A 17979-nucleotide genomic window follows, 5' to 3' on the forward strand; every position below is an offset into this window, starting at 1 on the left:
CAGGAGCAATGCCCAACTGGGGTTACCATGGGCCCAGAGAGATGTTCATTTATTCGACTATCTCAGGTCCTTTCACTGAAAGTCTTTCATTTGCATGGTTTCTACCACATTGTAGATCATTGATCAACAATACGGTTTAAGCCAACCAGCACTGACGTCAGTCATACGTGAATCTGATGTGATGGGTGGTTATATCAGCTATCACTGAGCCTGACGTCGCTCACAACAGGCTGGACCTGGGACTGAGAAGGTTGCAGGTGATCAGAACTCTCTGCATCTCACACAGAGACACCGCCTTTGGAGACTCTGGTAAGCAGTCGGGTATGAATGGGCTTCTACACCAGCTCAGGGGTTTGTCACTTGCTAAGTAGGGATTCAGGTGTGTACCTCTTGCCCTGTCCCGATACAGGGCTCAGTAATGGAGGGGGTCTACACAGGGAGACTGGATCGAGAGACAAGGTTTATCAAGGACATGTAAGGAGGTGGAGCTCACCTCTGTCTGTAGGGTCGCAGTGCGGGAGAGATAGAGCTCACCTCTGTCTGTAGGGTCCCAGTGAGGGAGAGATAGAGCTCACCTCTGTCTGTAGGGTCCCAGTGAGGGAGAGATAGAGCTCACCTCTGTCTGTAGGGTCCCAGTGAGGGAGAGATAGAGCTCACCTCTGTGTGCAGGGTCCCAGTGAGGGAGAGAGATAGAGCTCACCTCAGTCTGTAGGGTCCCATTGAGAGAGAGAGGGAGAGCTCACCTCTGTCTGTAGGGTCCCAGTGAGGGAGAGAGGGAGAGCTCACCTCTGTCTGTAGGGACCCAGAGAGGGAGAGGTCACCTCTGTAGGGCCCCAGTGAGGAAGAGAGATAGAGCTCACCTCTGTCTGTAGGGTCCCAGTGAGGGAGAGAGATAGAGCTCACCTCTGTCTGTAGGGTCCCAGTGAGGGAGAGAGGGAGAGCTCACCTCTGTCTGTACGGTCCCAGTGAGGGAGAGAGATAGAGCTCACCTCTGTCTGTAGGGTCCCAGTGAGGGAGAGAGATAGAGCTCACCTCTGTCTGTAGGGTCCCAGTGAGGGAGAGAGATAGAGCTCACCTCTGTCTGTAGGGTCCCAGTGAGGGAGAGAGATAGAGCTCACCTCTGTCTGTAGGGTCCCAGTGAGGGAGAGAGATAGAGCTCACCTCTGTCTGTAGGGTCCCAGTGAGGGAGAGAGATAGAGCTCACCTCTGTCTGTAGGGTCCCAGTGAGGGAGAGAGGGAGAGCTCACCTCTGTCTGTCGGGTCCCAGTGAGGGAGAGAGATAGAGCTCACCTCTGGCTGTTGGTTCCCAGTAAGGGAGAGAGGGAGAGCTCACCTCTGGCTGTCGGTTCCCAGTGAGGGAGAGAAATAGAGCTCACCTCTGTCTGTAGGGTCCCAGTGAGGGAGAGAGGTGGAGCTCTGATTATAAATTGATATAAGCACTGATTCCTGTCCAACTCCCTATTTAAAGTTCCCTCGGAACCCACTATCCCCTCAACTCTCTCCAATAATAATTCCCTGTGTTCACTTCCAGAATATCCCCCAGTACGATGAGGACTCTGCTGCTGATTCTGGGTTACCTGAGTAAGTCATTGTCATTATAAACAAACTGCACCGTGTTTATTTAATGTCTTTATGTAGAGAAACCTCCCAAGGCTCTTCTGGTTTGTGATTTCCATCAGGGCAGTTTTAGGGCTGTGGCAGGGATGGAAATCTGAGTGGGGAGGTTCAAACATGGTCACATTGAAATTCTTACATTCCTATTATTTATACTTTTAATTCGTGATCAGATTTAAAACCTATGGATTTATGATAGGTATTCCATCATTTCTGTGTGCAGTTTTGGTCTCCATATTACACAAAAAGGATGTAGAGGCACTGGAGCGGGTGCGATAAAGGATTGACAAGATGATACCAGAACTGCGATGTTATAACTCCCAGGAAAGACTGAACTGGTGGGGGCTCTTTTCTCTGGAAAGGAGAAGGCTGAAGGGGGGAACCTGATACAGGTCTTTAAAATGATGGCGATAAATGTATCGGAGATGTTTCCACTTATGGGCGAGAGGAGATCTCGGGAGCCATCAATATAAGATCGTCACTAATAAATCCAGTGGGCTATTTGGGAAAACTTCTTTACCCAGAGAGTGGTGAGAATGTGGAGCTCGTCACCACACAGAGAGGCTGAGGCGAGAGGCAGAGATTATTCACGGCTGAGTTCGATGAGCACACAGAGGGAAAGGAATAGAAGGAGATGTTGATAGGGTTCGATGTAGATGGGTGGGAGGAGGCTCGTGGGGAACATAAACAGCGTTAGGACCAGTTCGGCAAAATGGCCTCTTTCTGTGCCGTACATACACAATATTACACATACTCTTAATTACTGAACAGATGTAAACATTCAGCATTTTAATATATCATTAATATTGCCATTACAGATTGATAGTATTTATTATGGATTTGTAATGGGCTTTAATATTTGCATTATTGATCTTATCTATTGGGGGAAAATTACGGATGGAGGCTTCTCACGGGCGGACGCCTCCGACCGAAATTCTTTTTTTGAAAATACCTGGTGGTCCCGGAGGAACGTAGACTTGTGCTCAGTCCAGCGTACGGGAACATGCCTTTCAGGATCGTATGTGTATCCCGGGATCACGCGGGCCTGGACCACCAATCACAATGTCGTATTCTCGTGCATAGTAATGGGAGCTCCGAGCTCAGTTACTGTCAGTGAGAATATCCCAAAAATCAAATGAAACTCCGACATAAATAAAGAAAACACTTCATTTTTTAAGTTAATATAAATTGCATTAAATTAAATGTTTGAGAGAAAACTTTAGTTTTGTGAATTAAAAAAAATATTTTAATAGTGTTCAAAATAAACTTCCCTTCATAGACAGGTTTTTAAATATAAAAATAAGATCAGAAGAAATAGGAGCAGGAGTAGGCTGTCTGGCTCCTCGAGCCTGCTCCGCCATTCAATAAGGTCATGGCTGATCTGATCTTGGCTTCCCTGCCTGCTCCCCATGACCCTTGACTGCCTTATTCCCTTACAAGGAATGACATATATTATTTTCTCTGTCTTAAAACTCTTACGCTGGTAAAAGTAAGCTGTACGTCTGCTTTTACCAGGTGTAAGAGTTTGAAGGACATTCGCTGGGCAAGAGTTGGGCAAATAGCTCCCATCTCTGCTCCGCGGATGTCCTTCTCCCGGGGATGCGTTGCAAGCTGAGAACCAGCGTTGGCGAAGTCTCTTTGTGTGTGCACGTCGTACTCACCTGGAGAGGCCGCAATTTTCGGTTCATTATGTATTTATAATATATCTTTAATATTTGTAATATCGATTCATATTTATTATGTATTTGTAATATATCTAATTTTTGAATTATTGATTGATATTATTTATTATGCATTTGTGATAGATATTTAATAGCTGCATAATTGATTGTCAGACTGCTTGTCCGACATCCAGTACTGGATGAGCAGAAATTTTCTCCAATTATATATTGGGAAGACCGAAGCCATTGTCTTTAGCCCCGCCACAAACTGCGTTCCCTCGCCACTGACTCCACCTCTCTCCCTAACATCTGTCTGAGGCTGAACAACACGGTCCACAACCTTGGTGTTATTTTTGACCCTGAAATGAGCTTTTGACCACATATTCGCAGCGTAACTAAAACCCCCTATTTCCACCTCCGTAACATCGCCTGCCTCCGCTCCTGCCTCAGCTCATCTGCTGCTGAAACCCTCATCCAGGCCTTTGTTACATCTAGACCTGACGACTCCAAAACACTCCTGGCTGGCCTCCCACATTCTACCCCACGTAAACTTGAGATCATCCAAAGCTCGGCTGCCCGAGTCCTAACTCGCACCAAGTCTCGTTCACCCATCACCCCCTGTGCTCGCTGACCTACATTGACTCCCAGTTAAGAAACGGCTCAATTTCAAAATTCTCATCCTTATTTTAAAATCCCTCCATGGCCCTCGCCCCTCCTGATCTCTGTAATCTCCTCCAGCCTCACAACACCCGAGATGTCTGCGCTCCTCTAATTCTGCCCTCTTGTGGATCCCTGATTATAATCGCTCCACCATTGGTGGCCTTGCCTTCAGTTGATGGGCCCCAACCTCTAAAATCCCCTCTCTAAAGCTCTCCGTCTCTGTGCCTCCCTCTCCTTCTTTAAAACGCTCCTTAAAACCTACCTCTCTGACCAAGCTTTTGGTCATCTGGTTATTTGACTCGGTGTCAAATTGTTGTTTTATAACACACTTGTGAAGCATCTTGGGACATTTTACTCCATTAAAGGCGCTATATAAATACAAGTTGTTGTTGTTGATATTTATTATTCATTTGTAATAGATATTTAATATTGGCATTACTGATTGATATTTATTATACATTTGTAAGAGACTTTAATACTTGCATTATTGTTCATATTATACAATATGCATTTTTAATATATCTTAAATATTTGTATTATTCATTTATATTATTTATTTATTATGTGATAGATATTTTACACTTGCATTGTTGATTTATATTAATGATTGTGCATTTGTAATAGTGATTAAGATTTGCATTACTGATTAATATTAATTATTATGCCTTTGTAACTCTTTAATTTTTGCATTTCAGATTGATACAATGTATTACGCATTTGATATATACCCTGTATCTTTATTGTGTTCATTACTAATTCATATTATGCATTTGTAATGATTCTTGAATATTTTCATTGTTGATTCATGTTATTTATAATGTATTTGTGATAGCTATTTCACATTTGCACCTGTGATTAATATTAATTATTATGCATTTGGTATAGTATTTAATATTTTTATTATGGATTTATATTCTTTATAATGTATTTGTGATAGCTATTTCACATTTGCATCTGTGATTGATATTATTTATTATGCATTTGTAATATATCTTTAATTTCTCCATTACTGATTGATATAACTTATTCCTTTGTAATAGATCTTGAATATTTGCATTATTGATTCATATTTATTATTATAAATTTGTGATAGATATTTCACATTTGTATCTTTGATTAATATTAATTATTATGCATTTGTCATATATATTTATTCGTTGCAATTCTGATTGATATTATTCATAAAACTGAAATATTGCATTGTTGATTCATAAATTACAAATGCATAATAAATTATATCATTAATTTTTGCATCACTGACTGATATAATGTATTATTCCTTTATAATAGATCCTCATTATTTGCATTATGGATTTATATTATTTATTATGAATTTGTAATGATTCTTGAATATTTTCATTATTGTTTCATATTATTTATAATGCATTTGTGATAGATGTTCCACATATGCATCTTTGATTAATATTAATTATTATGCATTTGTTATCATATTTAATGTTTGCATTGCTGATTTATTTTATTTATTATGCGTTGTAATATATCATTAATATTTGCATTATCAATTCATATTATTTATTATGCATTGTAATAGAGCATAAGAACATAAGAAACAGGAGCAGGAGTCGGCCATTTGGCCCCTCGAGCCTCCTCCCCCATTCAGTAAGATCATGGCCGATCTGATCTTGGCCTCAGCTCCTCTTCCCTGCCCGCTCCCCATAAGTCTTGACTCCCTTATTATTGAAAAATCTGTCCATCTCCACCTTAAATATATTCAATGACCCAGCCTCCACAGCTCTCTGTGGCAGAGAATTCCACAGAAGAAATTCCTCCTCATTTCCGTCCTAAATGGGCGACCCTTTATTGTGAAACTATGCCCCCTAGTTCCAGATTCCCCCATGATTGATATATTTATTATGTATCTGTAATAGATATTTATATTTGATTATTGATTCATATTATTATGCATTTGTAATAGACATTTAATATTTAAATTATCGATTCATATAATTTATTATGCATTTGTGATGGATTTTTAACATTTACAATACTGATTTGTATTGTTTATTAGGTATTTGTGATCTCTGATCTTTATTTAGACAGAAACGGATATTTACTGTAAAAATTATCGTTATATTTACACAATTCTTTCTAATATTTAGCCAGATGTATTTGGTGTTTAAATGTAATACAGATACTTAAGTATTTGTACGTTTAAATTCTCATTTATATCCGTATGTTTGTTTATATTTCCCATTGTCATTAATTTGTCATCTTTACATTTAGTTCTTAAATTTATCTTAAACATTTGATTTAAATTCACGAGCTGGGGCCCAGCAGCAGAATTGTGTCCAATTCTGGGCAGCAGACTTTAGGAAGCAGGTGAAGGCTTTGGAGAGGGTGCAGAAGAGATTTACTAGAATGGGTACAGAGATGTGGGATTGCCGTTACGTTGATAGACTGGAGAAAGTGGGGTAGTTCTTCTCAGAGTAGAGAAAGCGAAGAGGATATTTGAGAGAGGTGCTTACAATCATGAAGGATTCAGATAGAAGGATTTAAACATTCACTCCCTCCACCACCGACACACCGTGACTGCAGTGTGTATTATTTATACGATGCACTGAAGCAACTCGCCAAGGCTTCTTCGGCAGCACCTCCCAAACCCACAACCTCTACCACCTAGAAGGATAAGGGCAGCAGGTGCATGGGAACACCATCACCTCCAAGTTCCCCTCCCTGTCACACACCATCCTGACTTGGAAATATATCGCCGTTCCTTCATCGTCGCTGGGTCAAAATCCTGGAACTCCCTCCCTAACAGCACTGTGGGAGCACCTTCACCACACGGACTGCAGCAGTTCAGGAAGGCGGCTCACCACCACCTTCTCAAGGGGCAATTAGGGATGGGCAATAAATGCTGGCCTGGGCAGTGACGCCCAGATCCCAGGAACGAATAAAAGAAAAGTTGGAATACACTGCCCAATAGGATGGTGGAAACAGATTCACTAGTAACCTTCAAATGGCAATTGGATGAATAATGGAAGGAAAAAAAACTGCAGTGATGTGGGGAAAGAACAGGGGATCGGGACTAACTGGATTTCTGTTTAAAAGAGCAAGCACAGACTCGATGGGCCGAATGGTCTCCTGTGCTGTACTATTCTATGATTCTGTGATATTCATATGCTCAGCAATTCTATCAGAATATTTATCAGGCAATTTGTATAATATATTGTGAAAATACTTTTGATAATCAGCCTCCAATTGATTAATATATTCAGTATTAATATATACATGATTGACATATATATAAAATTATCTAGTTTTATCAATGAAGAACCAGGAACAGCAAATTAATACTAATCTAATTTCACCCCAGGACTGAGACACTGACCATCCAGTGTCCCACCATCTACACTCAATGTTCACCCAGGGACTGAGATACCCCATGGTATCTCCCACTGACCATCGAGTGCCCCCACCATCTACACTGTGTTCACCTGGGGACTGAGATACATAAGAACATAAGAACATAAGAATTAGGAACAGGAGTAGGCCATCTAGCCCCTCGAGCCTGCTCCGCCATTCAAAAAGATCATGGCTGAACTGACCGTGGACTCAGCTCCACTTACCCGCCCGCTCCCCATAACCCTTAATTCCTTTATTGGTTAAAAATCTATCTTTCTGTGACTTGAATACATTCAATGAGCCAGCCTCAACTGCTTCCTTGGGCAGAGAATTCCACAGATTCACAACCCTCTGGGAGAAGAAATTCCTTCTCAACTCGGTTTTAAATTGCTCCCCCGTATTTTGAGGCTGTGCCCCCTAGTTCTAGTCTCCCCGACCAGTGGAAACAACCTCTCTGTCTCTATCTTGTCTATCCCTTTCATTATTTTAAATGTTTCGACAAGATCACCCCTCATCCTTCTGAACTCCAACGAGTAAAGACCCAGTCTACTCAATCTATCATCATAAGGTAACCCCCTCATCTCCGGAATCAGCCTAGTGAATCGTCTCTGTACCCCCTCCAAAGCCAGTACATCCTTCCTTAAGTAAGGTGACCAAAACTGCACGCAGTACTCCAGGTGTGGCCTCACCAATACCCTATACAGTTGCAGCAGGACCTCCCTGCTTTTGTACTCCATCCCTCTCGCAATGAAGGCCAACATTCCATTCGCCTTCCTGATTACCTGCTTCACCTGCAAACTAACTTTTTGGGATTCACGAGAGGTGGGCACCGGAGGGACTGGAGTGCATCATCACGCCCGGCAACCAAATTTTAATTTGATTTTATGTTTTTAAGTTAATTTGTTTTAATTGCCGGTGCTTTTAGTGTCCCCCCTCCCCTTTTATAGGGGGCACTTGGAAAAAATTCAATTCTGTGCCCAAAAAAACCCCCCAAAAAATAAAAAAAAGGGCCTTGTAAATGGTTGGTGTTTTCCCCCAGATCGGGGGGGCGCGGTTTAATGTTTTTTGTTTACTCCCAAAAAGAGTTTCATGCACAAGGACTCCCAGGTCCCTCTGCACCGCAGCATGTTGTAATTTCTCCCCATTCAAATAATATTCCCTTTTACTGTTTTTTTTTCCCAAGGTGGATAAATTCACATTTTCCGACATTCTATTCCATCTGCCAAACCTTAGCCCATTCGCTTAACCTATTTAAATCTCTTTGCAGCCTCTCTGTGTCCTCTACACTACCCGCTTTCCCACAACTCTTTGTGTTATATGGAAATTTTGTTGCACTACACTCTGTCCCCTCTTCCAGGTCATCTATGCATATTGTATACAGTTGTGGTCCCAGCACCGATCCCTGTGGCACACCACTAACCACCGATTTCCAACCCGAAAGGGACCCATTTATCCCGACTCTCTGCTTTCTGTTAGCCAGCCAATTCTCGATCCATGCTAATACATTTCCTCTGACTCCACGTACCTTTATCTTCTGCAGTAACCTTTTGTGTGGCACCTTATCGAATGCCTTTTGGAAATCTAAATACACCACATCCATCGGTACACCTCTATCCACCATGCTCGTTATATCCTCAAAGAATTCCAGTAAATTAGTTAAACACGATTTCCCCTTCATGAATCCATGTTGCGTTTGCTTGATTGCACTATTCCTATCTAGATGTCCCGCTATTTCTTCCTTAATGATAGCTTCAAGCATTTTCCCCACTACAGATGTTAAACTAACCGGCCTATAGTTACCTGCCTTTTGTCTGCCCCCTTTTTTAAACAGAGGCGTTATATTAGCTGCTTTCCATTCCGCTGGTACCTCCCCAGAGTCCAGAGATTTTGGTCGATTATAACGAATACATCTGCTATAACTTCCACCATCTCTTTTAATACCCTGGGATGCATTTCATCAGGACCAGGGGACTTGTCTACCTTGAGTCCCATTAGCCTGTCCAGCACTACCTCCCTAGTGATAGTGATTGTCTCAAGGTCCTCCCTTCCCACATTCCCGTGACCAGCAATTTTTGGCATGGTTTTTGTGTCTTCCACTGTGAAGACCGAAGCAAAATAGTTGTTTCAGGTCTCAGCCATTTCCACATTTCCCATTATTAAATCCCCCTTCTCATCTTCTAAGGGACCAACATTTACTTTAGTCACTCTCTTCCGCTTTATATATCGGTAAAAGCTTTTACTATCTGTTTTTATGTTTTGCGCAAGTTTACTTTCGTAATCTATCTTTCCTTTCTTTATTGCTTTCTTAGTCATTCTTTGCTGTCGTTTAAAATTTTCCCAATCTGCTCGTTTCCCACTAACCTTGGCCACCTTATATGAATTGGTTTTTAATTTGATACTCTCCTTTATTTCCTTGGTTATCCACAGCTGGTTATCCCTTCTCTTACCGCCCTTCTTTTTCACTGGAATATATTTTTGTTGAGCCCTATGAAAGAGCTCCTTAAAGTCCTCCACTGTTCCTCAATTGTGCCACTGTTTAGTCTATGTTCCCAGTCTACTTCAACTAACTCTGCCCTCATCCCACTGTAGTCCCCTTTGTTTAAGCATAGTATGCTCGTTTGAGACACTACTTCCTCAGCCTCAATCTGTATTACAAATTCAACCATACTGTGATCACTCATTCCGAGAGGATCTTTTACTAGGGGATCATTTATTATTCCCGTCTCATTACACAGGACCAGATCTAACATAGCTTGCTCCCTTGTAGGTTCTGTAACATACTGTTCTAAGAAACAATCCCGTATGCATTCTATGAATTCCTCCTCCAGGCTACCCCGTGCGATTTGACTTGACCAATCGATATGTAGGTTAAAATCCCCCATGTTTACTGCCGTTCCTTTTTCACATGCCTCTATTATTCCCTTGATTATTGTCCGCCCCACCGTGAAGTTATTATTTGGGGGCCTATAAACTATGCTCACCAGTGACTTTTTCCCCTTACTATCTCTAATCTCCACCCACAATGATTCAACATTTTGTTCATTGGAGCCAATATCATCTCTCACAACTGCTCTGATATCATCCTTTATTAACAGAGCTACCCCACCTCCTTTCCCTTCTTGTCTATCCTTCCGAATTGTCAGATACCCGTGTATGTTTAATTCCCAGTCTTGGCCACCCTGCAACCACATTTCTGTAATGGCCACCAAATCATACCCATTTGTAATGATTTGTGCCGTCAACTCATTTACTTTATTTCGAATGCTGCGTGCGTTTAGGTAAAGTGTTTTAATCCTAGTTTTTAAACCATGATTTTTAGTTTTGACCCCTCCTGCAGCCCTATATATTCATACATATTGTCCCTTCTTATCACCTTGTGGTTTACACTTACCCCAGTGCTAGTCTGCTCTGTTGCCTCCTGCCTTTTGCATTCTTTCTTGGGGTCCTGTTCATCTGAGCTCTCACCCACTCTAACTAGCTCAGAATACTCCTTGCATTGAGGCACCGAACTTTCAGGCTTGCCTTTTTATTACACTTTGACCCTTTACAATTTTGCTGTACATTGGCTCTTTTTGTTTTTTGCCTTGGGTTTCTCTGCCCTCCACTTTTACTCATCTCCTTTCTGTCTTTTGCTTCTGTCTCCATTTTGTTTCCCTCTGTCTCCCTGCATTGGTTCCCATGCCCCTGCCATATTAGTTTAACTCCTTCCCAACAGCACTAGCAAACACTCCCCCTGGGACATTGGTTCCGGTCCTGCCCAGGTGCAGACCATCCGGTTTGTACTAGTCCCACCTCCCGCAGAACCGGTTCCAATGCCCCAAGAATTTGAATCCCTCGCTGCTGCACCACTGCTCAAGCCACGTATTCATCTGCGCTATTCTGCGATTCCTACTCTGACTAGCACGTGGCACTGGTAGCAATCCCGAGATTACTACTTTTGAGGTCCTACTTTTTAATTTAGCTCCTAGCTCCTTAAATTTGTCTCGTAGGACCTCATCCCTTTTTTTTCCTATGTCGTTAGTACCAATGTGCACCATGACAACTGGCTGTTCACCCTCCCTTTTCAGAATGTCCTGCACCCGCTCCAAAACATCCTTGACTCTTGCACCAGGGAGGCAACATACCATCCTAGAGTCTCGGTTGCGGCCGCAGAAATGCCTATCTATTCCGCTTACAGTTGAATCCCCTATCACTAGCGCTCTCCCACTCTTTTTCCTGCCGTCCTGTGCAACAGAGCCAGCCACGGTGCCATGAACTTGGCTGCTGCTGCCCTCCCCTGATGAGTCATCCCCCTCAACAGTACTCAAAGGAGTGTATCTGTTTTGCAGGGGGATGACCGCAGGGGGCCCCTGCACTACCTTCCTTGCACTGCTCTTCCTGCTGGTCTTCCATTCCCTAGCTGGCTGTGGACCCTTCACCTGCGGTAAGACCAACTCGCTACCCCATGGTATCTCCCACTGACCATCCAGTGTCCCCACCATCTACACTCAGTGTTCACCCAGGGACTGAGAAACCCCATTGTATCTCTCACTGACCATCGAGTGTCTTCACCCTCTACACTCAGTGTTCACCCGGGGACTGAGATACCCCATGGTATCTCCCACTGACATCCAGTGTCCCCACCCTCTACACTCAGTGTTCACCCGGGGACTGAGATACCCCATGAGGTCTGTCTGTGAGCAGTGAGTTGGAGGGGAGGCTGAGCTGGGAGACAGATGGAAACCTGATTTAGAGAAGGAGGAAAGGATCCAGCTTTCATTTGGGGGTTTTGTACCAGGGCGGAGAGTGAGACTGATGTTATTGGTGCTTCGGGGGGTACAAGTCGCTGTGTAACATTAACTGTGCTCTATATTAACATTAAACATCTTTCTGTCACTCAGTCACAGACTCCGCACTCACTGACCCGTGTGTAGATCACACAGTCCTGGACCAGCCCTGGAGGAGCACGGATTGTGGTGGGACTGAGTGCATCGGAAACTATCAGTGTGATCGGGATCTTGTCCAAGGATGGTACAGATTTAAAAGGTAACGTGAGGGGAAATGACAGATAAACTAGTCAATAAACCAGGAGTAAATGTAGAACTGAGAGCGAAGTGTGAGATTAGGAAGCGGTTGTGTAGAGAGAGCGGGATTATCAGTCAGAGCAATGGGACAGGGAGTGGATACAGGGAAAGGGGAACAGCTTCTATCAGTTGATCATTGCCACCAGTTCAGGGGCTGACTGTGTGATTGTTGTTTCAGTTCTGGCGGATGGAAGATTCCGGAGACTGCGGTCCCAGAATATCACTGCTCCACATACGGCCCAGGCTGGTTAAACGGTACTTTCAGACTTTATAATCTCAGATTTACATTCACTCTCCAGCTCTGTTCACCTCGGTTACATTCTGCAATATTTATAATCCTCATTTCAGGAACTCATCCCACCGTGGGCCAGGGAGAAGTGACGAGGACAGTGTGTTTTAATGGGTATGGAAAACCCTGTCAGTGGACCCGGGAGATAAAGATCAAAAACTGCACCAGTTACTCCGTTTACCAGTTGAAGCCAGCACCCGACTGTCAGTTGGCTTATTGCACAGGTACATTGCGCATTGTGAATGACCCAGAAGGGTGACTCTGGGATGTCCCGTGTCACCCACCCACAGCAATAAGAAAGTTACACGGGGCTGGCTCCTCCTGTTGTAAGGGACACAACGGGTAAAGGACCTGAAACACAAAGTGATCTTTTCACCAAAGCTCCAGGGAGCTGAATCAGACGCTGTTCTCTGTGTGTGTCGGACACTCTGTTCCCTGCGGGACCCACTGATGGCGATGGACCCCCAGTGTAGCGCTGGGTACCCCATCCTCCCTCTCCAGGGTTTACAGGTCACGGGGAGTGGGATTGGGATATTCAGGGTTATAGAAAGACTGGTGTCTGGTATTCGGGCTCCAGTTGTAATGGTTGGAGTTTTCCGTTTGGAGTCTTATTGTCCTTTTAGGGATACCGTACTTGCCAGGATGATTTCCCACCACTGGAGTGGCATTTTCCCATTGGACAGAGAAAGTGAAAGCAAGGAGAGAGAGTAAACAGCATTGAGTTTAGCTCAGACTGTCTAACTTAGTGATTAGAAACAAATCTTCTGTTATAGAAAACCTTCCCAGATGTACAGTTATGTAAGTAACTTCTCCTCATCCAATTTTTCTGGAATTGTTGTATTTATAATGTGATGTACAGTCAGAGATAAGAACATAAGGAATAGGAGCAGGAGTACGCCATTCGGCCCTTCGAGCCTGCTCCGCCATTCAATACGATCATGGCTGATCCGATCATGGACTCAGGTCTATTTCCCCACCCACTCCCCATAACCCCTTATTCCCTTATCGGTTAAGAAACTGTCTATCTCTGTCTTAAATTTATTCAACGACCCAGCTTCCACAGCTCTCTGAAGCAGCGGATTCCACAGATTTACAACTCATCTCAGTTTTAAGTGGGCGGCCCCATATTCTAAGATTATACCCCCAAGTTCTAGTCTCCCCTATCAGTCGAAACATTGGGTTCAAAATTGGCCCACCCCTTTTTTTGACGCATTCACCGGAGATGTGCCGTTTTCTACGTTGAAACGTGCTCCGACAAAATTGCTCCCCACTTTGGCCGCTGTCTGGCCTCTCTCGGGTCTTCGAGCAGCTTGGCCAGTTGAGTCAGGGGTGGAGCCAGCGTCCCGCGCTGAAAACAGTGTCTGCACATGCACAGTGGATCCTCGCCCCCAGCATCTCAGTGTGTTGCTGCAGCATGGGACCCGATCATCATCATCATCATACCGACTGCTGGAATCCCCAGCCTCTCAGTGTGTTGCTGCAGTGTGAGACCTGATCATCATCATCATCATACCGACTGCTGGAATCCCCAGCCTCTCAGTGTGTTGCTGCAGTGTGGGACCTGATCATCATCATCATACTGACTGCTGGAATCCCCAGCCTCTCAGTGTGTTGCTGTGAGTGTGAGACCTGATACCGGCAAATGTTGCTGTGACGAGGGGTATTTGATTTGCAGCTTTAATTATCTAGAAATCGCATTGATTGGCCACTCGGCCAGGGCTAGGGGCGGGTGGGCAGGGCTATTGTGACAGAAGAACATAAGCGACGGAGGAACACTGAGAGAATATCTTATTTATTGAAGTAGACTTTATTTAGATAATATGGGCTCAATTTTGGCTCAGTATAATCATTGCAAAGAAATAGTTGTTTAAAATGGTTGTGAGATTCGGGCAATTTAATTCAACTATCCTTTACTTCTATTTTTGTAGTTTAAGCTTCCATGAATGCTTCTGTTGTATCGTAAATTAACTTTGCGAAGTTTGTCATATGATGAACAAATACTTTGGTTCTGTCCGAATAACCTCCCAAAAATACTAGGGGACCGAGGTTCTGGTGAGAAGGGGGAACTGAGGGAAATCCTTACTAGTCAGGAAATGGTGTTAGGGAAATTGAAGGGACTGAAGGCCGATAAATCCCCAGGGCCTGATAGTCTGCATTCCAGAGTACTTAAGGAAGTGGCCCTAGAAATAGTAGATGCATTGGTGGTCATTTTCCAACATTCCATGGACTTTGGTTCAGTTCCTATGGATTGGAGGGTAGCTAATGTAACCCCACTTTTTAAAAAAGGAGGGAGAGAGAAAACACGGAATTATAGACCGGTTAGCCTGACATCAGTAGTGGGGAAAATGCTGAAATCAATTATTAAAGATGTAATAGCAGCGCATTTGGAAAGCAGTGACAGGATCGGTCCAATTCAGCATGGATTTATGAAGGGGAAATCATCATTGACAAATCTTTTAGAGTTTTTTGAGGATGTAACGAGTAGAGTGGACAGGGGAGAACCAGTGGATGTGGTGCATTTGGACTTTCAAAAGGCTTTGACAAGGTCCCACACAAGAGATTAGTGTGCAAAATTAAGGCACATGGTAGTGGGGGTAATGTACTGACGTGGATAGACAACTGGTTGGCAGACAGGAAGCAAAAAGTGGGAATAAACGAGTCCTTTTCAGAATGGCAGGCAGTGACAAGTGGAGTGCCGCAGGGTTCAGTGCTGGGACCCCAGCTATTTACAAAATACATTAATGATTTAAACGAAGGAATTGAATGTAATATCTCCAAGTTGCACATGATACTAAGCTGGGTGGTCGTACAGGGCCTTGGTGAGGCCTCACCTGGAATATTGTGTTCAGTTTTGGTCTTCTAATCTGAGGAAGGATGTTCTTGCTATTGAGGGAGTGCAGCGAAGGTTTACCAGACTGATACCCTCATGGCAAGACTGACATATGAGGAGAGACTGGATCGACTGGGCCTGTATTCACTGGAGTTTAGAAGGATGAGAGGGGATCTCATAGAAACGTGTAAAATTCTGATGGGATTGGACAGGTTAGATACAGGAAGAATGTTCCTGATGTTGGAGAAGTCCAGAACCAGGGGTCACAGTCTAAGGATAAGGGGTAAGCCATTTAGGACCAAGATGAGGAGAAACTTCTTCACTCAGAGAATTCTGAACCTGTGGAATTCTCTGTTAGATATATTCAACAGGGAGTTAGATGTGGCCCTTACGGCTAAAGGGATCAGCGGGTATGGAGAGAAAGCAGGAATGGGGTACTGAAGTTGCATGATCAGCCATGATCATATTGAATGGTGGTGCAGTCTCGAAGGCAGAATGACCTGCTCCTGCGTCTATTTTCTATGTTTCTATGTCCTGTATAGCTGTTTAATCCTATTCACATTCTTTAGTCCAGTCATTAAGTTCTGCTGGCCTCCGATATACCTACCTGCGTGATTTGTTAACGCTCCGCAGGGGTTTTCTGAAGTGGCCACATACGCTGGCCTAAGTAGATTTAGAGTAAGTATTAGCTGGCCAAAGTGGCCTAAATGGCTAAAACTGGCGTCGGTGGCTGGTAACACCCCCTTTTGAGAAAAACTAAACTAAACTAAAAAAAATCCTTGCTAACTCACTGACACTGTTGCAAATTGAATGTGCAAAATGGGGATTTTTAAGATACTCCAGAAAATTCAAGTTGCTCCAAAAAAAAACAGAGCAACTCCTGGCCAATCTGCATCCACCTTGTCAAGCCCCCTCATAATCTTATACGTTTTGAAAAGATCACCTCTCATTCTTCTGAATTCCAATGAATAGAGGCCCAACCTCCTCAACCTTTCCTCATAAGTCAACCCCCTCATTTCCGTAATCAACCTAGTGAACCTTCTCTGAACTGCCTCCAAAGCAAGTGTATCCTTTCGTAAGTATGGAAACTAAAACTGTACACAGTATTCCAGGTGTGGCCTCAACAATACTCTGTATAACTGTAGCAAGACTTCCCTGCTTTTATACTCCATCCCGTTTGCAATAAAAGCCAAGATTCCATTGGCCTTCCTGATCACTTGCTGTACCTGCATACTATCCTTTTGTGTTCCATGCACAAGTACCCCCAGGTCCCGCTGTACTGCAGCACTTTGCAATCTTTCTCCATTTAAATAATAACTTGCTCTTTGATTGATTTTTTTTCTACCAACGTGCATGACCTCACACTTTCCAACATAAAACTCCATCTGCCAATTTTTTGCCCACTCACTTAGCCTGTCTATGTCCTTTTGCAGATTTTTTGTGTCCTCCTCACGCATTGCTTTTCCTCCCATCTTTGTATCGTCAGCAAACTTGGCTACATTACACTCGGTCCCTTCATCCAAGTCGTAAATAGTTGGGGTCCCAGCACTGATCCCTGCGGCACCCCACCATTACTGATTTCCAACCCGAGAATGAACCATTTATCCCAACACCCTGTTTTCTGTTAGTTAGCCAATCCTCTATCAATGCTAATATATTACCCCCAGCCCCTTGTGCAGTAACCTCTTATGTCGCACCTTGTCAAATGCCTTCTGGAAGTCTAAATACATCACATCCGCTGGTTACCCCTTTATCGTTACATCCTCAAAGAATCCAGCAAGTTTGTCAAACATGACTTCCCCTTCATAAATCCATGCTGACTCTGCCTGACTGAATTTTGCTTTTCCAAATGTCCTGCTGCTGCTTCTTTAATAATGGACTCCAACATTTTCCCAACCACAGATGTCTATAATTTCCTGCTTTTTGTCTGCCTCCTTTTTTAAATAGGGGTGTTACATTTGCAGTTTTCCAATCTGCTGGGACCTCCCCAGAATCCATGGAATTTTAGTAAATTACAACCAATGCCTTCACTATCCCTGCCGCTACTTCTCTTCAGACCCGAGGATGCAAGCCATCAGGTCCAGGCAATTTATCTGTCTTTAGTCCCATCATCTTACTGAGTACCACCTCCTCAGTGATTGTGATTGTGTCAAGTTCCTCCCCCCCATAGCCCTTGACTATCCACTGTCGGAATATTGTTAGTGCCCTCTAAGTCTGTCTTTGCTGCCTTTTAAAAGCTTCCCAATCTTCTGTCCTCCCACTAGTTTTGGCCATTTTGTATGTATTACATCTTTAATACTCTTATGAATGACTCCACGAGGTCTAGTATTGTACTTGAGCTGTTGTGACCTTAGTCCCATTTATTGTAACTCCAGAGTGAGACACAAGCATGGTGGGCAGCCTTTTATACTGGGCCCTGCACACCTGTACAGGTGACCCTCAGGTCTCCCACCGCAGTGCCCTCTGGTGGCACACCTGATGTGACTATACAGTTAGTAT

At 43.6% G+C, this 17979-nt stretch overlaps 1 protein-coding gene across 1 annotated transcript in view; it reads left to right on the plus strand.

Moving 5' to 3' along the window:
- Positions 1 to 236: 236 nt before the first annotated feature.
- Positions 237 to 17979, plus strand: part of LOC139273305 (uncharacterized) — a 39195-nt gene continuing 21452 nt past the window's right edge. Inside the window, exons 1-5 of the mRNA XM_070890093.1 lie at positions 237 to 309; positions 1532 to 1581; positions 12179 to 12323; positions 12540 to 12616; positions 12710 to 12874. Of these exons, the coding sequence (XP_070746194.1) occupies positions 1548 to 1581; positions 12179 to 12323; positions 12540 to 12616; positions 12710 to 12874 (421 nt within the window). The 5' untranslated portion in view covers positions 237 to 309; positions 1532 to 1547. The remainder of the gene's footprint in view (positions 310 to 1531; positions 1582 to 12178; positions 12324 to 12539; positions 12617 to 12709; positions 12875 to 17979) is intronic.

The sequence above is a fragment of the Pristiophorus japonicus genome, chromosome 1 (genome assembly GCF_044704955.1).
Source record: "Pristiophorus japonicus isolate sPriJap1 chromosome 1, sPriJap1.hap1, whole genome shotgun sequence".
NCBI classification, from domain to species: Eukaryota; Metazoa; Chordata; class Chondrichthyes; family Pristiophoridae; genus Pristiophorus; species Pristiophorus japonicus.